Raw genomic sequence first — 22,699 nt, forward strand, 5'->3', positions numbered from 1 at the left:
ATTTACCTAAAACATGGGGAGGAGAGGACTAAAGAATGGGTTCAAACTTAAGCGACCAGCAACTTCATACAGACTGCTATATGCAGAAGAGGTGACATACAAACCGAATGGTAACCACAAATCGAAAACCTGTAAAGACATGAAAAAAATAAAGAGGAAGGAACCCAAGTATATCATAAAGAAAGCCAACTAACCATGAGAGAAAAGTGCAGGAGAGGAGAGGAATGGAGAAAAACAACTACAAAAACAACCACAGAACAAGTAACAAAAATGGTAATACATACATACTTATCAACAATTACTTTGAATATAAATGGGCTGAACACTCCAATCAAAAGTCAAAGGGTGACAGAATGGGTAAGAAAACAAAACCAATCTGTATGCTGCCTATAAGAGACTCATTTCAGACCTAAAGACACCTGCAAATGGAAAGTGAGGGGATGGATGAGCATTCATCATGCTAATGGTGTGAAAAGCAATCTGGGGCAGCAATACTTACATGGGACAAGATAGACCTTAAAACAAAGAGTGTAACGAGAGACGAAGAAGGGCACTATATAACCAGAAAGGGGACAAACTAACAAGAAGTAAATATCTGGCAACCAAATACACAAGTTAATAACAAATATAAAGGAAGTAATGGACAGTAATACAATAATTGTAGAGAACATTAATAACCCACCTACATCAATGGATAGATCATCCAAACAGAAAATCAACAAGGAAACAGTGGCTCTGAATGACACACTGGACTAGATGAATCTCACAGATATATTCAGAACATTCCATCCTAAAACAGCAGAATACACATTCTTTTCAAGTACACATGGAACATTCTCCAGATTAGATCACGTTAGGCCACAAAACAAGTCTCAACAAATTCAGAAAGATCAAAGTCATTCCACACATCTTTTCTGACCACAACACTATGACACTAGAAGTCAACAAGAAAAAATCTGGAAAGACCACAAATACATGGAGGTTAAACAACATGCTACTAAACAATGAATGGGTCAACCAATAAATCAAAGAAGAAACTTAAAAATACATGTAGACAAATGAAAGTGAAAACACAATGGTCCGAAATCTATGCAGCAAGAGCAGTTCTAAGAGGGAAGTCTGTAGCAACACAGTCCTACCTCATGAAGCAAGAAAAATCTCAAATAAGCAACCTAATGTTACACCTAAAGGAGCAAGGAAAAGAAGAACAAAACCCCAAGCCAGCAGAAGCAAGGAAATAATAAATGTCAGAGCAGAAATAAAGAAAATAGAAACTAAAAAAAAAAAAAAAAAAAAAAGTAGAACAAATCAATGAAACCAAGGCACCAGTTCTTTGAAATGATCAACAAAATTGAGAAATCTTTAGCAAGACTCATCCAAAAGAGAGAGAGAGATAGAGAGAGAGGACTCAAATCAATCAGAAATGAAAGAGGAGAAGCAACAACCAGTACCAAAGAAACATGAAGGATTATAAGAGAATATTATAAACAATTACATGCCAACAAACTGGACAACATGGAAGAAATGGATAAATTCCTAGAAACATACAACCTCCCAAAACTGAATCAGGAAAAAACAGAAAATTTGAACAGACCAATTACCAGAAATGAAATTGAATCAGTAATCAAAAAACTCCCAACAAAAGTCCAGGACCAGATGGCTTCACAGAGGAATTCTAACAAACATTTAAAAAACAGTTAATACTTATTCTTCTCAAACTACTACAAAAAATAGAAGGAGAGCTTCCAAATTCATTCTATGGGGCCAGCATTGCCCTGATATCAAAACCAGATAAAGACACTACAAAAAAGAGAACTACAGGCCAATATTTCCAATGAACACGGATGCAAAAATCTTCCAAAAATATTAGCAAACAGAATCCAACAATACATTGTCGGGCTCTGTGCTGACAGCTCAGAACCTGGAGCCTCCTTCGGATTCTGTGTCTTCCTCTCTCTCTGTCCCTCCCCTACTCACATTCTGTCTCTCTCTCTCCTTCAAAAATAAATAAACATTAAAAAAAAATCAAAAGACTCCAACAATACACTAAAATAATCATTCACCACAATCAAGTGGAATTTATTCCCAGGATGTAAAGGTCGTTCGATATTCACAAGTCAATCCATGTGATACATCACATCAAAAAAAGAAAGGATAAAAACGGTAAGATCATTTGAAAAGATGCAGATACAACATGTGACAAAGTACAACATCCATTCATGATGAAAACCCTCAATAAGGTAGGTTTAGAAAGAACAAACGTCGGGGCGCCTGGGTGGCTCAGTCGGTTAAGCGTCCGACTTCGGCTCAGGTCATGATCTCACAGTTCGTGGGTTCAAGCCCCGTGTCAGGCTCTGTGCTGACAGCTCAGAGCCTGGAGCCTGCTTCACATTCCGTGTCTCCCTCTCTCTCTGCCCCTTCCCTGCTCATGCTGTGTCTCTCTGTCTCAAAAATAAATAAACATTAAAAAAAAAATTAAAAAAAAAAAAGAAAGAACAAACGTCAACATAATAAAGGCCATCTATGAAGAACCCACAACCAACATCATCCTCAATGGGAAAAAACTGAGAGCTTTCCCCTAAGATCAGGAACAAGGCAAGATGTCCACTCCCACCATTTTTACTCAGGATAGTACTGGAAGTCCTACCCAAGCAATCAGACAAGAGAAGGGAACAAAAGGCAGCCAAATCATTAAGGAAAAAGTAAAACTCTCACTATTTGCAGACGACATGATACTATATCTAAAAACCCTAAAGACTCCACCAAAACAGCTACTAGAACTCATAAATGAATTCAGGAAGGCTACAGGATACAAAATCAATGTACAGAAATCCACTGCTTTCTATACACTAATAATGAAGCAACAGAAAGAGAAATTGAGAAAACAATCCCACTTACAAGTACACCAAAATAATAAAATACCTAGGAATAAATTTAACCAAGGAGGTGAAAGACCTGTACTCTGAAAACTGTACAATACTAATGAAAGAAACTGAAGATGACATAAACAAAAGGGAAAACATTCCATGCTCATGGATTAGAAGAACAAATATTGTTAAAATGTCCATACGACTCAAAGCAATCTACAGATTTAACGCAATCCCTATCAAATACCAATGGCATTTTTCACACAACTAGAACAAAGAATCCTAAAATTGGTACGGAACCATCTAGAGACCCCAAATAGCCAGAACAATCTTGAAAAAGAAAAACAAAGCTGAAAGCATCACAATTCCAGATCTGAAGATACATGACAAAGCTGTCGTGATCAAAACATCTGGTACGGGCACAAAATAGACAACGTAGATGAACAGAACATAACACAAGGCCCAAAAACAAATCCACAATTATATGGTCAACTAATCTTTAGCAAAAGAGGCAAGAATATGTCATGGCAAAGGGACAGTCTCTTCAACAAATGGCTCTGGGAAAACTGGACAGTGACATGCAAAAGAATGAAACTGGACCACTTTCTTACACTAGACACAAAAATAAACTGGATTAAGTTTCTAATGTGGTGAGACCTGAGTGGCATCTCGGTGGCTCAGTCGGTTGGGTGTCCGACTTTGGTTCAGGTGATGATCTTACAGCTCGTGAGTTCAAGCCCCACGTCGGGCTCTGTGCTGACAGCTCGGAGCCTGGAGCCTGCTTTGGTTTCTGTGTCTCCCTCTCTCTCTATGCCCCTCCCCCACTCGCACTCTGCCTCTCTCTCTCTCTCTCTCTCAAAAATAAATAAACATTAAAAAAATTTTTAATAAATGTGAGACCTGAAAGCATAAAAATCCTAGAAGAAAGCACAAGCAGTAATTTCTCTGACATCGGCTGTACCAACAGTTTTTTAGATCCGTCTCCTGAGGCAATGGAACAAAAGCAAAAATAAACTATTGGGACTACACCAAAATAAAAAGCTTCCATACAGCAAAGGAAATTACGATCAAAGCTAAACAACAACCTACTGAATGAAAGAATTTGTAAATGACATATCTGATAAGGGGTTAGTATCCAGAATATAAAAACAACTTATACAACTCAACACCAAACAAAACCAAATAATCCAATTAAAAATAGAAGACACGAACAGATATTTCTCTAGGGAAAACATACAGATGGCTGACAGACACATGAAAAGAGGCACAACATCACCCACCATCAGGGACATGCAAATCAAAACTACAATGAGATATCACCTCATACCCATCAGAATGGCTAAAGTCAACAACACAAGAAACAACAGGTGTTGGCAAGGATGTGGAGAAACAGGAACCCTCAGTGCACTGTTGGTGGGAATGCAAACTGGTGTAGCCACCTGGAAAACAGTATGAAAATTCTTCAAGGGCGCCTGGTTGGTTCAGTCAGTTAAGTGTCCGACTTCGGCTCAGGTCATGATCTCCCGGTTCGTGGGTTCGAGCCCCGCGTCGGGTTCATGCTGACAGCTCGGAGCCTGAAGCCTGGAGCCTACTTCAGGTTCTGTGTCTCCTTCTCTCTCTGCCCTTCCTCTGCCTGTGCTCTCTCTCAAAAATAAATAAACATTAAAAAAAAAAAAAAAAAGAAAATTCTTCAAAAAATTAAAAGCAGAGGGGAGCCTGGGTGGCTCAGTTGGTTTAGCATCTGACCCTTGATTTCAGCTCAGATAATGACCCAAGGGCCATAGGATGAAACCCCGTGTCAGGATCTGCACTGAGAATGGAGCCTGCTTAAGATTTTCTCTGCCCCTTTCCCCTGCTCACATGCGATCTCTCTCTAAAATTAAAAAGAAAAAAAAGTTAAAAATAGAACTACCCTACGATCCAGTAATCTCACTACTGGATCTTTACCCAAAGAATAGAAGAACACTAATTCAGAGGGATACAAGCACCCTAATGTTTACTGCAGAATTATCTACAACAGCCAAATTATGGAAGTAGCCTAAGCATCCATCGACTGATAAAGGATAAAGAAGACGTGGTATACATATGTGTACACACAGCCAGCGGCCATAAAAAAAAGAATGAAATCTTGCCACTTGCAATGACACAGATGGATCTAGAAAGCATTATGCTAAGGGAAATAAGTGAGTCACAGAAAGACAACTACCACATGAGTTCATTCATATGTGGAACTGAAGAAACAAAACGAAAAGAAGGCAGCTGGGACGGGACGCGGCAGGGACAAAAGCGCAGACATTCTGCTTACTGTTAGGTCTTTCCATGGGACATGAACCATGCAGTGCTCTTAACTAAAGGACTGAGACATGGGGCAGCAAAAGGACCCTTCCAAAATCACCTAGGATCTGCACTGGGTCCTACGTACTGGAACTATCAGTGCACTTTAAGGTGCAGACTTTTTTAATAAATGTGAGGCCTGAAACCATAAAAATCCTAGAAGAAAGCACAAGCAGTAATTTCTCGGACATCTTCCCCACAACGGCCCTGTAGGGGCAGGGAACAAGGCACCCAAGGCCTGGCACGCAGCCTGTCACTGCACCTGACCCTGGACCTGGGCTTTAACCTTGCTTGGCCTTTGGCCCACCCCCGCTACCCTGCTTGCTGACCAAACTGCCCCCGTTTTCCCTCTCTGCTTTACTCTCCCCCACAGCACCGTGCATGACCCGATGGAACTGTGCACAGGAGGCCCCAACATCTTAGTCCAGTTTTAAGCTTTTGTGACTGGAGGTATAAATGCTACAATCTAAAACCTCCTGATGAAGAGGCAACAGACGATTTTTTTTTTTTTTTTTTTTTGGTTTTCCCTATATTGTTTACATTTTCTACAATTAACATTACTTTTTTTTTTTAATATTTTATTTGTAAGTAATCCCTACATCCAAAGTGGGGCTTGAATTTACAACCCTGGGATCAAGAGTCTCACGCTCTACCAACTGGGCCTGCCACATGCCCCAATTAACATAATTAACATTACTTTTAAAAGAAGAAAAAAATTTAAGATTTTTTTTTTTTTTTTTTAAAGAAGGCTCCACGCCCAACGTGGGGTCTGAGTTCACAACCCTGAGATCAAGAGCCTCCTGCTCTGAGCCAGCCAGGCACACAGTCCAAGAAAAAGTATTTTAAAAAAAATATGAGGGACACCTGGGTGGCTCAGTTGGTTAAGCGACTGACTCTTGGTTTCGGCTCAAGTTCCTGAGTTCCAGCCCCACATCGGGCTCTGCGCTGACAGTGTGAAGCCTGCTCGGGATTCTCTCTCTCCCTCTCTCTGCCCCTCCCCCACTTCCTCTCTCTGTCTCTCAAAATAAATAAATAAACTTAAAAAAAAAAAAAAAACAAGAGACATGGTACAAGATGCGGTAGTATCACAAAACTGGAAGCATGTTCTGGAAAGACCAATGAATTGTCCACTAGTAGACTTAAGGGTGTGTGAATTATACCTCAATAAAGCTATTCTTAGGAATTGGGGGAACCTGAGTTGTCAGCTGGGAGTTCATCAGTAAGTTTTTTGATATTAATCTTTAACGTGATTTTTTGGGGGGCAAAAAACTTGGAATTAGACGCTATTCTTTATCCAAACCCTGTTAATTCCCATCTACTTATTTACGTGACATGGGTTCTCAACTTCAAATGAAAACCAGAACCAGAGCTCGTGCTGACCTGGTCTCACTCCAGCTGTGGATTATGTTCAACCGTGACCACAGGAACCAATCAGGGACGAAAGGAGCCCACTTACCTAAGAGACACCTTTTTGATGTATTTTATGTTCGATGCGTATTTAGGTTTACTATTTATAAAAACTGTAACCTCAGGGGAGGTGCTGTGGAAAGACATATACAACGTGAGGAATGGGAAGCATGGGTTCTGAAGGAAGGGTGTTCGCTGTGTTATTCTGTGTTTTGCTAGGTTTTTCGAAAGTTCACGTTTTTAAAAGGGAACTTTTAGGGGCCCCTGGGTGGCTCAGTCGGTTGAGCTTCCGACTCCGGCTCAGGTCATGATCTCACGGTCTGTGAGCTCGAGCCTCGCGTCGGGCTCTGTGCGGACAGCTTGGAGCCTGGAACCTGCTTCAGATTCTGTCTCCCTCTCTGACCCTCCCCCGTTCGTGCTCTGTCTCTCTCTGTCTCAAAAATAAATAAACATTAAAAAAAAATGTTTTTTTAAAGGGAACTTTTAAAGGAAGAATGTGTGCGCAGAGGACCAGGGAAGGAGTGTGTGTTCGTGCGTGTCTGCGCGTGCATACAGGTGTGTGGTGTACCCAGCTGCAGGGGTGTGCCGTAAATGTGTGTGTGTCTGGGCGTGCGTGGTGTGTGTGTGTGTGTGTGTGTGTGTGTGTGTGTTGACAAGGTTTAGGACCAAGAGGAGCAGGCCGAGCTCTAAAGACGAGGGAGGGAAAAGAGCAAGAAAACACCATGAAGGGGAGAAACGAAAAGGCAGACAGACAGGAAGATGAAGGAGAAGACAAACCACCACCACAGCCACCGGGCTCTTTCCTCCATGCCCCCTGATACGGAACCCACGGAGGGGACACAGATCCTGCCCCTCCTCTCCATGCAGGATGATATCTGAGGTCCCCTCAAAGCCCCGTGACTTAGCCCCATGCTGAGGCCACCCCCACGTCCACCCCCAACACACACAGGGACAGCAGCCAGTGAATGGGGTCATCTCACTGATCTCACTGCAGGCTGCAAAGGGCGGCTGTTCGCACACAAGGAAAGAGCGGCGTGGGAAGACCGTCCCCATCAGAAGGGCTGAAAATCCTATGGCCACGCGGAAGGCCTGCTAGAGGCGATTTGGGCCCAGAAGCCCTGGCTACGGGGCACTGACACGCTCCAGGACCTCACGGCCGCAGGGGAACCCAGACGCTTCACCTCCTGTGCGCCGGAGGGATTCACACTCTGCCCTACTTACAGGTGGCCAGGTGACCTGGATAACCAACAGGTGACCAGCCACAAAATAAAGACCAAGGGAGACCCCCTCCCCTGGGGGCCTCCCAGCGTTCCCACACACGGCTCTGTTGTCCTTTACACGTGGACGGACACATGTGTTCATCATCTTTTACAGATGAGGAAAATCAAAACCACGAGGCTCCCATTAGAGGCTGTTTCAGTGATGGCCGGTGCAGGTGGGAAGGTGCTGTCCCTTCCTCACAGGCCACAGAGCGAGCCAGGAGGGCTCCTGGGGCTGTTTTGTCTGGTCACTCTCAAATGACTGGTGGTATATACACATGGTGTAACAGGATCACCATTTACAACCCCAAAAAGGCAACACTCTAAATCACTTAAATGAATAACCCTGCTAAGTAGCGAGGCACCAGGACACTCAAACTGTCCCTGGGATCAGAGTAAAGGTCAAAGCCGGGATCATTCCACACCAAAACTGTCAGGGCCCCCCAGCAGGCAGGGTGAGGAGTGGAGTGAGTAAAAGTGGGATCCTAACATTCTCCCCAAAACACCCGCTCCACTCTAACCCTTCTTAGCTACACGTTCACAAAACCCAAGTTTCATCAAGAGACCAGAGTTTGGGACCCTGCTACAGATCGAATGTTTACTTCCCACCCCCTTCAAATTCACATGTTGAAATCTGACCCCCAATGTGATGGTATTGGGAGCTGGGGCTTTGGGGAAGTGACTAGGTCATGAGGAGGTGCTGTGATGCATGGGATTAGTACCGTTACAAGAGGCCCTCCAGAATCCCCTAACCCAGCCGTGTGAGCACAGCGAGTAGACAGCTGTCTAGGAACCAGGAAGAGGCTCTCACCAGACACCGAACGTGCTTGCACCTTGATCTTGGACTTCCCACCCTCCAGAACTGTGAGAAATAAGTGTCTGTTGTTTATAAGTCACCCAGACTGTGGTGTAGACACAGCAGTGCAGACAGACTTGGACATACCCGCTGGGTCTAAGGTCCCAAGTCTGGACCCCTGAGAAGCATGTGCAGCAAACCCACCAACCTATGGGATCCCCACAACAGAAAGAAGCCGGGCGGGCTCCAGCCACCCGGGATCACCTGGGGACAGCCACCACCATCACTGCCAGGGCTTCATCAACTCTTGGTGTCACCCAAGACCTCAGCGAAAAGCCCTCACCAGGTGAAGCAGCGAGGGCTCCTCCTCCCAGGCATCTGTTCCAGTCGTCCCCGAGGGGCCTCTGCACTGCTGGAGGGAGCCTGGGATGTCCCAAGGGACCTTGGGGACTCTAGGGCCAGAGTTCTTCATTGAGGATGAGAATGGAATGAGGTGGAGAATGAAGTGACTAGTGCCATGCTCTAGCAAGCTGGCGGTCTCAGGAAGAAGCAACACCTGCGGGCTTTGGTGAAGGGAGCCCCCTAGAGGCTACACCTGGGAGCCTGGACTCCTTCAGAGCCCCTGCCCGCACCCTGGCTCCTCGTGGGGACTCAGGCCGGGGGCCCCCACCTCCTGCGATTCTCAGCAGCGGCCCACCTTCCTTCCCCACCCTTCCAACACACCCGCACCTCCTGGCCTCAAGTCTCTGTGTGGTTCTAGGTAACGCAGGACACGCAAACTCGGTTCTAGGTACCACAGGCTCCCTCCTTGCACTCCAGACGTTCCAGACCAGAGACAGTGATGCTATCCCGAGCAGCCAACATCCCCATGCCTCAACCTACAGGGCCACGAACCAGTGATTCTGCTCTGCCCTCTGTGCTGCCTACCTCACCTTGCACCACCTTCCTGGCCCATCCTCTGGGATTCAGGCACTTTCTCCATTCCCTGTGACCCAATAGGCTGCTCCCACCCTGCCACTCAGCAGGAAGGCCTCTTACGAACTCCCTGCAAGCCCGCTCCATAGCAAATCCTCCTGCCCCAACAGTCTTCACAGTAGGATCATCACTGTTCTTCTTTATTTGTTGGTTGGTTCACACTCTGTCCTCCTCTGCCCACGACCAGGGATCACATGCATCTTCACTGTCCTGTATCCCAGTGACCACCACCCTGGCTTGCATACAGGAGCCTGGTAAAAACCAGTTGAATGAACGGAGGAAGGTGGATGACACAGTTACTACGATTTGACAGCAGAGGAAATAGGAGGCACAGAGCGGTCACACGACCCGCTCAAGCCACAGCACCAGCCAGAGGTGGCGTCCTCACTGAAGACCTGTGTGGACCCCAGAGCTGCATGCTGCACACTCAACTACTCCAGCCCACTGTGTGCTCTTCCCACACCGCCATCCAATTCTCCAGTCTTCGGTGGACACCGACTGATGACCTACAAATTCAGCTCTATCCTGACACCATCCACCTGGAGACAGCATCAGATCCCACAGATGAAGGGCTCAGCCCCACACCACTGCCCCCTCCCTTCAGATGCCAATCCCCAGTCCGGGTGGTCACCTGTCAACCGGCTATAAGCTGGACATTCCCACGACCCCCCAACTAATTTGCTCGAGCTGCTCACAAAACTCAGGAAAACAGCTCACTTACCAGATTACTAGGTCACCAGCTTAATATAAAAGGACACGCCTCGGGAGCAGCCACATGGAGGAGATGTCCAGCACAAGGATGGTGGGAAAGGCGCGGGGCTTCCACACCCCCTCTGAGCGCTCCACCCTCCCAGCCTCTCGCTGTGCTCACCAACCCAGAAGCCCCCTGAACCCGGCCCTTCAGGGTCTTCGTGGAGGCTTCGTCTTACGTGGGCTCGGCTGATTCAATCACTGGCTGCTGGCGACCCTCTCGATGTCCAGCCTCTAACCACAAAGTTGGCTCCAAACGCAGCCAGGCCCCATCCTTAGGTGCTTCCCCGAATCTCATCAACATAAACTCGGGTGTGGTTGAAAGGGGCTTGTTATGAGTATCAATACCAAATTCCAAGAGTTTTTTAGAAGCTCTGTGGCAGGAACAGAGAAAACACATCACAATGTCCCCTGTCTACCCCCCGGGTAAAGCAGGACGTTAGACACCCTGCACAACCCACTGCTAAGAAACACAGCTGGTGCTGGGCCCCGGGACACAGGGCGTGCGTCTCATGCTGCCCCAGTCTCCCCTACTCCAGTGGGGCTCGGAGAGGCGGGGCGGGGGGGGGGGGGGGCGCTGAGCAGGCGTAGGCAGGGGCTGGGAACAATTCACTGATTCCACAGGCCATAAACTCCTCTCATTCCCTAACGGGACAGATGTTCCCGGTTACCAGCTTCCCGAATCCGCTGTCACTAGGCCCCAGCTGGGCCTGACCAATGCGAGATGAGAACATCACAGTCCCCGAGTGATCTCAGGAAAGCATCTTCAGGCTCATGAAACACCCTGCCGATTCCCCCTGAGCCAAAGTCATGCACGTACAGACAAGAGCGCTTCTCTGCTGGCCACATGCAGCCTAGGTGACCTAGTGTGGCCTGGCCTGTGTCCCCATCAGTAACACCCAGGCCTCAGTAAAAAACACTGGGAGCAGACTGATGAGGACAGCTCAGGATGTCCTCAGGATAAAAGGAGCCAATAATGCAAAGGAGCCTTGCACATGTGAAAAGGCATCTGAGAAACATTCGATTCCCAGCCCCTCCCACCCCCCCTCCCAAGCATGAAAGCCTTACCACAGCCGGACCATATTAAACAAAAATCTCAGGGCACCTGGGTGGCTCAGTCGGTAAGCGTCTGACTTCGACTCAGGTCATGATCTCGCGGTCTGTGGGTTCGAGCCCCGTGTCGGGCTCTGTGCTGACAGCTCAGAGCCTGGAGCCTGTTTCAGATTCTATGTCTCTCTCTTCCTCTGACCCTCCCCTGGTTCATGCTCTCTCTCTCTCTCTCTCTCTCTGTCTCAAAAATAAATAAATGTTAAAAAAAAATTTTTTTTAAACAAAAATCTCTCAGTCCCCAACATCACAGAGGAAAGAAAGATGACCTGAGAACAACTTTAAGCAAAGACCGTTTCACTGAGTTCCAGACTAAGTGCTTGTAGCCACCTTTTGTAAGAGGAGGGGTCCTTCTCTCTTCTGGGAACAGCCTCTACCAATAGGGGTGGGCCCCAGCGGCGGCCCAGCTCCGGTCCCCTCGACAATGCTCGTTGGCCAAGATGGACACCCGGCGGTGCTGGACCAACACACGGTTCTCTCTCCTGTGGAAGTGGATCAGACACCGGAGGACTTGGTCCTTGAGGACCCCTGAGGGATGGCAATCAGGTACGGGCAAGGCACAGCAGAATGACACTGAGTCCAGAGGGGACATGGGGCTTTTGTGTTCTGGTGGCTTCCACATCTTGGGTCCCAACCTCAAGTTCCAGAGACCCACCCCCCACCAGGCTTCCAACACATTCCGTTCTTGCCTAAGCTAGTCTGCATCAATGCCATAGTGACAGCCAATTTTCAAGAATTAAAAACGTAACACAAAGCACTTAGGAAAGAACTCATGCAAATCAGTGAGAAGGGAGACAATCCAATATGAAAAATATGCAAATGATTTCCACACCTCACAAAAAGAGGAAGAGAAATGGATGGTAATTTACATATGTAAAGGTGCCCAACCTCCCTGGTCATCAGGGAAAGTAAATAAAAACTACAATGAGTGGGGCGCCTCTTGATACAGACTCATGGCCTTGATCCCAATGTCATGGGATTGAGCACCACGTCTGGCTCCATGCTGAGCGTAGAGCCTGTTTGATATTCTCTCTCTCCCTCTGCCCTTTTCCGCCCCGCTAACGTTCTCTAATTAAAAAAAAAAACAAAAACAAAAAACAAAAAAACTACAATGAGACAACCATGGCTAAAGTTACGAAGAAAACCAAACACACACACCCGACTCTCCCCAGGAGAGAACGCACGACAATCACAACTCTGCTCTGCTGATGAGGGTGCAGGTTGGTGCAGCGGCCCCACAACACCTCAAAACCTGCTGCAAGCCCAGCACACACAACCAACCGCTCGGCACCCACCGCCAGCTGGGACCATGGCCCCCAAGAGACAGGTCCTCAGGGGACTGAAAACTCGCAGACACAAAAAGTAGGGTGGTGGGTGCCGGGGACCGGCGAGTCTGTGTGTAAAGGGCACAGAGTTCAGCTGTGCGAGAGGGAAAGAGCCGCACAGGGAGAGGGCAGTGGGCGGCTGCACAACAGGGATGTCACTGAACTGCGCACTTCAAACGGTTATTAAGATGGGCACTGTTGGGGCACCTGGGTGGCTCAGTCGGTTAAGTGTCCGACTTCGGCTCAGGTCACGATCTCGCGGTATGTGGGTTCGAGCCCCGCGTCGGGCTCTGTGCTGACTCCTCGGAGCCTGGAGCCTGTTTCGGATTCTGTGTGTCTCCCTCTCTCTCTGACCCTCCCCCGTTCATGTCTCTGTCTCAAAAATAAATAAACGTAAAAAAAAAAAAAAAAAAAGATGGGCACTGTTATGTGTACTTTACCACAATTAGGGGAAAAATGGACCCAAAGAAATCTGATCACGGGCACCAATGCAGTCACAGAAGTGTGCACAGCAGCGCTTTTCATAAGGGCTCAAACTGGAAATTCCCCCAACGCCCCTCCCCATGGATGAAGATGTGGTGGCATCCACAGACACTGGACTCTAACACAGAGGAGGCCAAGCTGACTAGTGTCCCCATGAACGGTATGAGGGCCTCCTCACTGCAGAGGAGCAAAGAGCGGCCAGTTCCAGCTGTCACATTCAAAACAGGCATAATCACCTCTGGTGGACTCGGAAGGGAGCCTCCCAGGGAGGAGGGAGGCAAAGATTGGGAGGGGGCACCAAGGGGGTTTGGGGGCTGCGACTGTTCCATTTCTTCAACATGTTCACTTTGTCATCATTCATCAAACTTATGATTTACACGTTTTCTAAATGCGTGTTACTCTTCACTTTTTTTAAGTTGTTATTTACTTCGATGTTAAACAAACACATGCAGACAGTCCCGCACTTAATGGTTTGTCTTCTGAGTTTTAGACTTTACAATGGTGCAAAAGCAATATGCATTCATCAGAACCCACATTTCAAATTGTGAATGTGGATCTTTTCCCCAGATAACCGTCTGAGGTAGGAGCCTCCCCTGGGGAAGATGGGCAGGGCAGGAGCCCCAGGTCCAGGCAGCCATGCGGTCACAAGGTAAGCACTCGTGCTTGCGACCATTCTGAGCCCAGAGAACCATTTTGGTTTTCGCTGTAAGTATGGTATTCAACAAACATGAGATGTCAAACACTATCACCAAACCAGCTTCGTGTTGGTGATTTTGCCCACCCGTAGGCTCACGAAAGTACTCTGAGCGCATTTAAGGGAGATGAGGCTAGGTTCGGCAGGTTCGATGTATTCAATGCATTTTCGATGGGGACACAACCCCATCACAAGTTGAGGAAGATCTGTGTATTGTGGATATACGCACACATTTTTTAAACAGTGCACAACCGAACACAACCCCGAAAGGCCCCCAGGGAGTCTGGTCACTCAGGGATGTCCTGTGGGTCAGGTGTGGATAACAGAAGGCTGCAGTCATCACAACGGTGGATGCCAGGGCCGCCTGGAGGGAGCCAGCACGGCGGTCTGCCCACCTGGGGGGGTCGGGCACCCAGGACCAAGCGAGAGGGCACGACTCAGGATCAGGCAGGATGAAAGGGCAGGGAAAGTGGCTCCAGGACTTCTTTTAGACACAGAGGTGGGGAGACGTTCCATCAGTCATTCCTCGAGGCTCGCGCCTCCTCACCTGGCTCCATGACTAAGCAAACCAACTGATCTCGTGTTAGGCAGCGAGGGCCCCTCTCCCACGCGGTTCCATGCCATCAGCTTTTCTGCAAACAGCAGAGGGTGTGGGCCTCATTCTTCCTCCTTCCCACTCCCATCCTGGAGGGGCAGCCACCCCCTAAGGCACAGGCAGGGGCTGAGCCTGCTTCTCCCATCTCTGAGGAGCTGGGCAGACGCAGGGGCAGTGAGCGGAACTGAACAATTCCCCTGTTATTTACTGAGGCCGAATCAGGCGCCACATGGGTGGTGCATGTGACACCATCTGCCCTTTTACGGGACACCATTTTATGGAGCGACACGGAATCCTGAGGGTGAGTGACTGTACACAACCACACAGAAACGCACACAGGAAATGCCAAATGGAACACGACCCCATGAGAACGACCGGTCCGGACAGCACTAGGCTTGGGAAGCGAGGCAGGCGGCAGGGGTCACTGTCCACGGGGGCCATCCAGGAAGTGGAGGCCGGCCTCCAGGAAACTTCTGGGCCCGCTGAAAAACAAAAGTTCAGCAGGGCAGGGTACGGTCCCACCCTGCCAGCTCACGTGGACTCTCGGAGTCAGAACTGGAAGAGGCCTGGGGAACCAGAGGTTAACCCCAGTGAGTCAGGGAAAAGGGGCCAGAGAGCAAGCGCCTGGCTCAAGGCCACAGGTTGAGGACAGACTCAGGCCTCAGGACTCTGAATCCAGTGCTCCTCCCACCACACAGGCTCGATCTCATGTGCTAAACTGATCTTCCGTGACTTTCCGTGTTTGCGGATGGGTGTGTTATAAACACAATACAGGCCGCCCCAACCGTGAGGAAGAAAACACACGCATGCGCTCACACACCAGTACAAACCCACACCCCTTTTATCTTGGGCTACCGGGCCCTCAGTGCCACGGCTCACTGGAATGGCAGCAGCCACCGCCCTGGCATGGGATCAAAAAGCCCAGTGGCCGAGCGGCCAGACCAGCACAGGCCTGGGTTTTCTTCCCCGCGTGCCAGGCTGCACAAGCATGTGGAGCCGGCTCACGGACGTGAGAGTCCAACAAAGCCCAGGGCAGCGAGGCTGGCAACGAGGTTAGCAGGAGCTGACGGTCTTGTTATTTTCAAGTCAACAAAAAGTGACGGTGTGTTAACAATTCCCAGAGAAACTATGACAAGTCCCCAGAGTCATTGTGCCCTGACGCATGCCCTGAACTGAATACACGATGCAGGGACCTCAGAAACAAACACAGAGCTCCAAGCCTCTCAGAACCCTGAGGGCAGGCGGCACTCTCACCGGGGGACCCACCACACCTCAGCTCCTGGGCCCCAGTGGCCGGCTCCTGAACCCCAGTAACCCAGGGTCGCTGCTGCAGGGAAACGGGTGCTCAGATGCCCACCCACCATGGCCCGTTCAAATTGTTTCCTGTTGCTGTTAGTTTTTTACTGTTTTTACCTAAAACATAACAGCGGAAGCTCAGAAAATACAGCCTGTTTATGCAGCTCTTACAACGATAAAACCCAAACCAAGTTCACATGAGCAGAAACACAGAACTAGTTCTCTTATGAGCACAGCACAGGTGACACGGGGAAGCTGAATATGAATCCAGCTGAACCACACGACGCTGGTGACGATGGTGCAGAGTCTCTGAGCAAGAAGGTGAACCTGGCCCTGGACAGGCAGAGCCTCCTTCTCCCCATCCACTATCCTACTGTCACAGACACACGGGGCTCAGAGCACAAGCTCACTCCCTTGGGACATGATGGCCCAGGGACCCAGAATGCCCCTAATGATAGAGAACGTCCGCCTTCATCTCAAACTTCGGCCTCAGTTCGTTTCTTCAGTTGCCAAATAAATCAGTCAGCAAGGCCCCACCCTGGAAATGGGAGACCCTGACACGAGTGTTCGGGATGTTTTTACACTGCCAACAAGACCTAGGCTCACAGCAAAGGTCTTGCACATGCCCTGGGCCCCTCCACCACCTGGCAGCAGACCCAGGAGTCCTCAGATCCCCGGCAGACACCCCACGGGATATGAGGAAGCCCGCTGTGAGCAGTCCGTACACCGAGGAGGTGAGGTTCGTTTCCTTCAAGGCCTGTTGCACGAGCATCTGTCAAACGCCTACTGTACACGAGACTCAGATGCTGGGTGACGAAGGCCCGGGCTGATTTCCAGTTCCTCCACTAGAGGACAAAAGTCTAGGGTCACAGGACATGGCAAGGCTCCGGCAAGATAAAGGAGGTGAAAACACTGTGAGAGCACACGCACAAACAAAAGGTTTACATCTCGGGCATATCTCCCCCCCCTCCCCTGCCTGGGCCGGTAGGTCACATGTCTGATCGTCCCTCCTTCTGACCCTTCTCATGGGTGACCTGGTCCCAGCACGACCTCCCTCAGACACCAGGGCAGGGCAGCCAGCAGCGCTCTGAGACACACAATTAACAGTAATGAGAACAGCGGGAGGACAGACCGCGGCAGCAGCTGCCCACGGCCACGTCCTCTGTGGCTGCAGCCTGCGCTCGCTTCCGCATGTCCGCACCTTCTCTTTAGGAGCTCGCTGTGGTGTCCTAAGTCCTGCTCTGACCCGCAACTGGAGACCGGCCGGCTGTGTGGTCACGGCAAGGGAGGCCAGACACAAACCCTCACAGTTACGGAGCTGACTTTTTGTAAAAGTGCAAAGGTGGCCTGATGGAAAAAGGACAGTCTTCTCAACAAATGATAATTAAATAACTGAATCCCCACATGCAAAGAAAAGACCTCGGAGTTTTACCTGAGACCATACACACAAGAAAACATTAACTCAAAATGGATCATAGACCTAAATGCATGAGCTGAAACTTTTCTAAAACTTGTATGGAAAAAACAGAAAATCTTTGTAACCTTGAACAAGGTAAAGATCTCCCAGCTATAACTCCAAAAATATTAACCATTAAAAAAAAATCGATAAATTGGGGCACCTGGGTTAAGTTGGTTAAGCATCTGACTTCTTGGTTTCAGCTTGGGTCATGATCCCATGGTTTGTGAGTTCCAACTCTTTGCTGACAGTTCGGAGCCTGCATGGGATTTTCTTTCTCCCTCTCTATCCCTCTCCTACTCGCGCATGTGCTCTCTCTCACTCCTTCCCTCTCAAAATAAATAAATAAACTTTAAATCACAGAGCTGATAAACGAACTGTATTACTGTATCCAGAATAATGGAACTACTACTCAGTAAGATTAACAATCCACTTTTTTAAAAAAAATGAACAGGGGCGCCTGGGTGACTCAGTCGGTTGAGTGTTGGGACTCTGGCTCAGGTCATGATCTCATGGTTCGTGGGTTCGTTCCCCGCGTTGGGTTCTGTGCTCACAGCTCAGAGCCTGAAGCCTGCTTCTGATTCTGTGCCTCCTTCTCCCTCTCTCTCTGCCCCTCCCCCTGCTCACGAACACTGTCTCTCTCTCTCAAAAATAAATACACATTAAAAATTTTTAAAAATAATAAAATAATAATTTAAAAAATGAACAAAAGACAAAAACAGACTTCTGCCATGTGCGCCTCTCTCTCTCTCTCTCTCTCTCTCTCTCTCTCTCTCACACACACACACACACACACACACACACACACACACACACACAGTATACAAATGGCTAATAAGCACATGAAAAGATGCTCCACGTCTTCAGTCATCGGGGAAATGCAAATCAAAACCACAATGGGATACCGCTTCACGCCCACAAGGATGGCTACAATTAAAAAGGTAGGCCAACAGGGTGCCTGGCTGGCTCAGTCTGTAGAGCATGTGACTCTTGATCTCAGGGTCCGGAGTTCAAGCTCAGCTCCAAGATGGGCAGAGAACCTACCTGTTGGGCGAAGAGCCCAGTTTAAAAAAAAAAAAAAGGTAGATAATAATAAGTGTTAGCAAGGATGTGGAGAATTGGAACCTTCACACACCGCTGGCGGGAATATAAAATGAAGCAGCTGCTGTGGAAAACAGTCTGGCACTTCATCAGAAGGTTAAACACAGAATCACCATATGACCCAGCAATTCCACTCCAACGTGTATACTATAGACAATTAAAAAGGGCCACACAAATGTTCAGTGTTCATAGCAGCGTTATTCATAATAGCCAAAAACCGAAAACAACCCAAATGTTAACTGGTAAATAAACAACATGTACTATATCTGTACACAAAGGTACAGACACCTGTTACCACGTGGTAGAACTCCGAAGACGTTGTTTTAAGTGCAAAAAGCCACACACCAAACTACATGTTGTGGGGCACCTGGGTGGCTCAGTTGGTGAAGGGTCCAACTTCGGCTCAGGTCATGATCTCACAAGCTTGTGAGTTCGAGCCCCACATCGGGCTCTGTGCTGACAGCTCAGAGTCTAGAGCCTGCTTCCAATTCTGTGTCCCTCTCTCGCTCTGCCCCTCCCCTGCTCGTGCTCTGTCTCTCTCTCTCAAGAATAAATAAAATGTTAAAAAAAAAAAAAAACTTAAGGGGCACCTGGGTGGCTCAGTCAGTTGGGCATCTGACTTCAGCTCAGGTCATGATCTCACCCTGTGTGGGTTCGAGCCCCGCGTCAGGCTCTGTGCTGACAGCTCGGAGCCTGGAGCCTGCTTTGAATTCTGTGTCTCTCTGTCTCTCTGCCCTTCCCTACTCACGCTCTGTCTCTCTCTGTCTCTCAAAAATAAATAAACATTGAAATAAAAATTTTTTAATTAAAAAAAAAGAAACTACAAGTTGTATGATTCCTTTTCTTTTTTATCTTTGAAAGAGAGTGCACACATGTGCACATGAGCAGGGAAGGGACAGAGAGAGAGGGGGAGAGAGAGGCAGAGAAAGAATCCCAAGCAGGCATGAGGAGGGGAGGGACAAAGAGAGAGGGAGAGAGAGGGAGAGCGAGGGAGAGCGAGGGAGAGGGGGGAGAGAGAGAATTCCAAGAATGCTCCGCACTGTCAGCACAGAGCCCAACACGGGGCTCGAACTCACAAAGCCATGAGATAGTGACTTGAGCCGAAACCAAGAGTCAGACCTTTAACCAACTGAGCCACCAAGTGCCCCTGGATGATTCCTTTTATATGAAGTGTCCAGAGAGGGCATATTTTAAAGACAGAAGCCAGATCAGGTGGAAACCGAGACGGACTGCAAACAGGCACAATGAAACTCTGGAAGGTGATGGAAATGTCTAAAACTGATTTGCACAGTTGTATAAATTTACTGGAAGTCAACAAATCATACATTTACAATGGATGAGTCATATGACATACAACTCGATAAAGTTGCTTAAAAAGTAAAATGAATAAATAAATACAACGAAAACAAAGCAAATGTAATTAAATTTCAGCTAGGTACTGTTGCAGTACATGCTGAAAGTTCCACAAACAAAAGAAAATTGGACAGATGTTAAAAGTTCCCACCACAAAAAAAAAAAAAAAAAAAGTGATGAGGATGCTAACTCACCTTATTTCCTGACATGTACATTTATGAAATCATTAGACTGCACACCTTACACTTACATAATGTTATATGTCAATTAAGTCTCAATAAAGCTGGGAGGGATCAGTGCTACAGATATGTTAAAAAATAATAGCATCCAGGGGCGCCTGGGTGGCTCAGTCGGTTAAGCGTCCGACTTCAGCTCAGGTCATGATCTCGCGGTCCGTGAGTTCGAGCCCCGCGTCGGGCTCTGTGCTGACAGCTCAGAGCCTGGAGCCTGCTTCAGATTCTGTGTCTCCCTCTCTCTGACCCTCCCCTGTTCATGCTCTGTCTCTCTGTCTCAAAAATAAATAAACGTTAAAAATTTAAAAAAATATATTAGCATCCAATTTTTCTCTCCTCAATATTATCGATGAAATTAACAGAGACCTGAGAAGATAACTTTCTCATAAAGCGATTGAATGGTCCACAGGGCCAACCCCTAAAAATCATCTGAAATACCCCTGGGGACCTTGTCCACCCTTGGAGAAACATACTAAGGTCCTGCTAAGGTCATTTCTGCCTCAGACTGACCCTCCCTGAGCAAGGTGGCCCGAGGGACAAGGAAGCCCAGGGGACAGGTTTTGGACTGGACAGGTCCAGGCAAGCACTGCTACGGTGCTCTAAGGTAGCCCATGACATTCACCTGCGTGCCACCCTAATCGATTATTTGTGGCCGACTGGCATGTTCATTAATGGCTTCTGAAACCAAGTCCAGGCTTGGTGACAAAGAGTGTCCTGAATGATTAGCCAGGTCTACCACACAGAATCTGAAAGTTGTGTTATAAAGGCCTTGTACTTGTGGTTTCGTCCAAACACCCAAATGAAGGAACATCAAGTATGTGGCCCTCGTCCTGGATTAACATAGGAAATGCCACATTAAACTCTGATATCTCTGCCATGCTACTGCTAACTGCTATTAGGGTCTGAAATGTCCACCTAATTTCCTTTTTAAACCTTTAGAGCAATTAACATTTTAGGAGGACTTTCAGCGCCAGTCACTGTTCTAAACACTGTACAGGGCTCAACCCATTTTACAGATGAGGAAACTGTGACCCAGGGGGCTACGCAACTTGCCTCCAATCACTCAGCCAAAGACAGGCTGGAAGAACATGGGAGATGAAAGAGAATGAATTCAAACAACTGCTTCATGAGATGTGGGGATGTCAGCCCGCAGGCCTTCAGGGATCCCCACACCAGGCTGGGCTGCCCTGCGCTTATACTTGGGACACAAGCAGGCAACAGTGGCTTCTGCCCACTTCGGCCTCACCCCCTTCTGACTGCCCCAAAACGCTGTGCTAGTCTCCACCCCTCTATTCTCCCAGACACTCCCCCTTTTGGGGCTTCCAAAATCAGCACAGAGCAGTTCTTAAATGTGAGTGGACATCAGACTCATTTGACAAATGAGTTTAAATGCAGGTTGCTAGGCCCCAGCAGGTCTGAGGCAGGGCCTGGGAAATGCATGCTTAACAAGCTTCCCTACCAGTGGGAGTGGGTGGTCCGCGGCTACACTCAAAGGAAACCTGGCCTGGTGGGTACGTGAAGGCCAACTGTGAGGCCTACAAGACCCCGATAGCAGATCAGATTCTTCAGAAGCCAGGATCAGGTGATCCAACCGAAAGACCCCCTGAGGTCCAAATTCTCTGTTCTTTTTCTTCTTTCCAAGGCAAATGACCCCACGAGGAGATGGAGAGGAAAGAACCCAAGCTAAAGTCCTGGGTCAGTCCACGCTCTTTAGAGGCAGCAAAACAGAGTGTAAACAAGTCCACAGGGGTCAGATTTGTGGTCCTGCGCCTAGATGTGCTTCCACCCAGGTCTAAGACCTTGGGAAAGTCACTTCCTTGCTGCAGGCTCAAGTCTCCCTGCCACGGAAAAGGAGACCAGAGAACCAGACAGGTCTCCTCCAACCAGTCTCCTGTTCTCCAGCAAGGGCTCCAAGCCTTACCCCATCAAATCTCCTTGGGCCCAGCCCCTCTCCCGCCACCCCCCATTCACGTACACACAGGAGAGCTAAGCCTCTGTCCAGATGGCATGGGCAGTGTTCAGAACTACTGGCCCAGTCTTCACACCAAGCCACCAAAGAAAGCCCAAACTGACGATGGTGTGATGTCAATCCCTTTGACAATGACCACTTTGTAAGCGCAAGCTAAGCGCCGAGCACCGTGCTAACCCCTCACCAGCATCGCGCCCCGAACCTCATCCCAGCCCTAAGGCTTTCCGGTGAGTCTCCCCTGTGTGCAGACGAGAAAAGTGAGGCGCCCAGAGGCGAAGTGACTGACCCAAGGTCACCCAGCCGGGACGGGGCAGGCAGCCCGGGGCTCCACCCACGGCCCGAGTGGAGGTCGCGCGGAGCCCCGGGCCGGGAGGAGCAGGGAGGGCAGCGGGCCGGGCAGAGCCCCCACCGCACCCTCTGCGGAGAGCCTCGCGCGGGCGCGCCCTGCCCACCCGGGTTCCGGCCCAGGTCTCGCCCTCCGCTCCCGGAGCCGAGCGGCCGCTCACCGGACTTCGGGGGGTAGCGATAGGCCGAGTTCGCCTGGATGTCGATGTCCTCCACGCCCGCGATGCGGCGGCTCAGGATGGAGCCCATGGTGCACGGCGAGCCGGGCCGGGCCGGCCGGGGCCGGGACGCGGGCGGCGGCGGCGTCCTCAAGCGGACATGCCCCGGACCAGGCCACACGGACACTAGCCCACG

At 48.8% G+C, this 22,699-nt stretch overlaps 1 protein-coding gene across 4 annotated transcripts in view; it reads right to left on the reverse strand.

Annotated features, from left to right (window-relative positions):
* The window catches only part of MGRN1 (mahogunin ring finger 1), a 54,338-nt gene extending 31,639 nt beyond the window's left edge, over positions 1-22,699 (reverse strand). For all 4 annotated transcript variants that reach the window (XM_042972207.1, XM_042972206.1, XM_042972209.1 and 1 more), the window contains exon 1: positions 22,507-22,699. In XM_042972207.1, coding sequence (XP_042828141.1) covers positions 22,507-22,594 — 88 coding nt within the window. In that variant the 5' untranslated portion in view covers positions 22,595-22,699. The remainder of the gene's footprint in view (positions 1-22,506) is intronic.

This window comes from Panthera tigris, chromosome E3 (assembly GCF_018350195.1).
Source record: "Panthera tigris isolate Pti1 chromosome E3, P.tigris_Pti1_mat1.1, whole genome shotgun sequence".
Classification (NCBI taxonomy): Eukaryota; Metazoa; Chordata; class Mammalia; order Carnivora; family Felidae; genus Panthera; species Panthera tigris.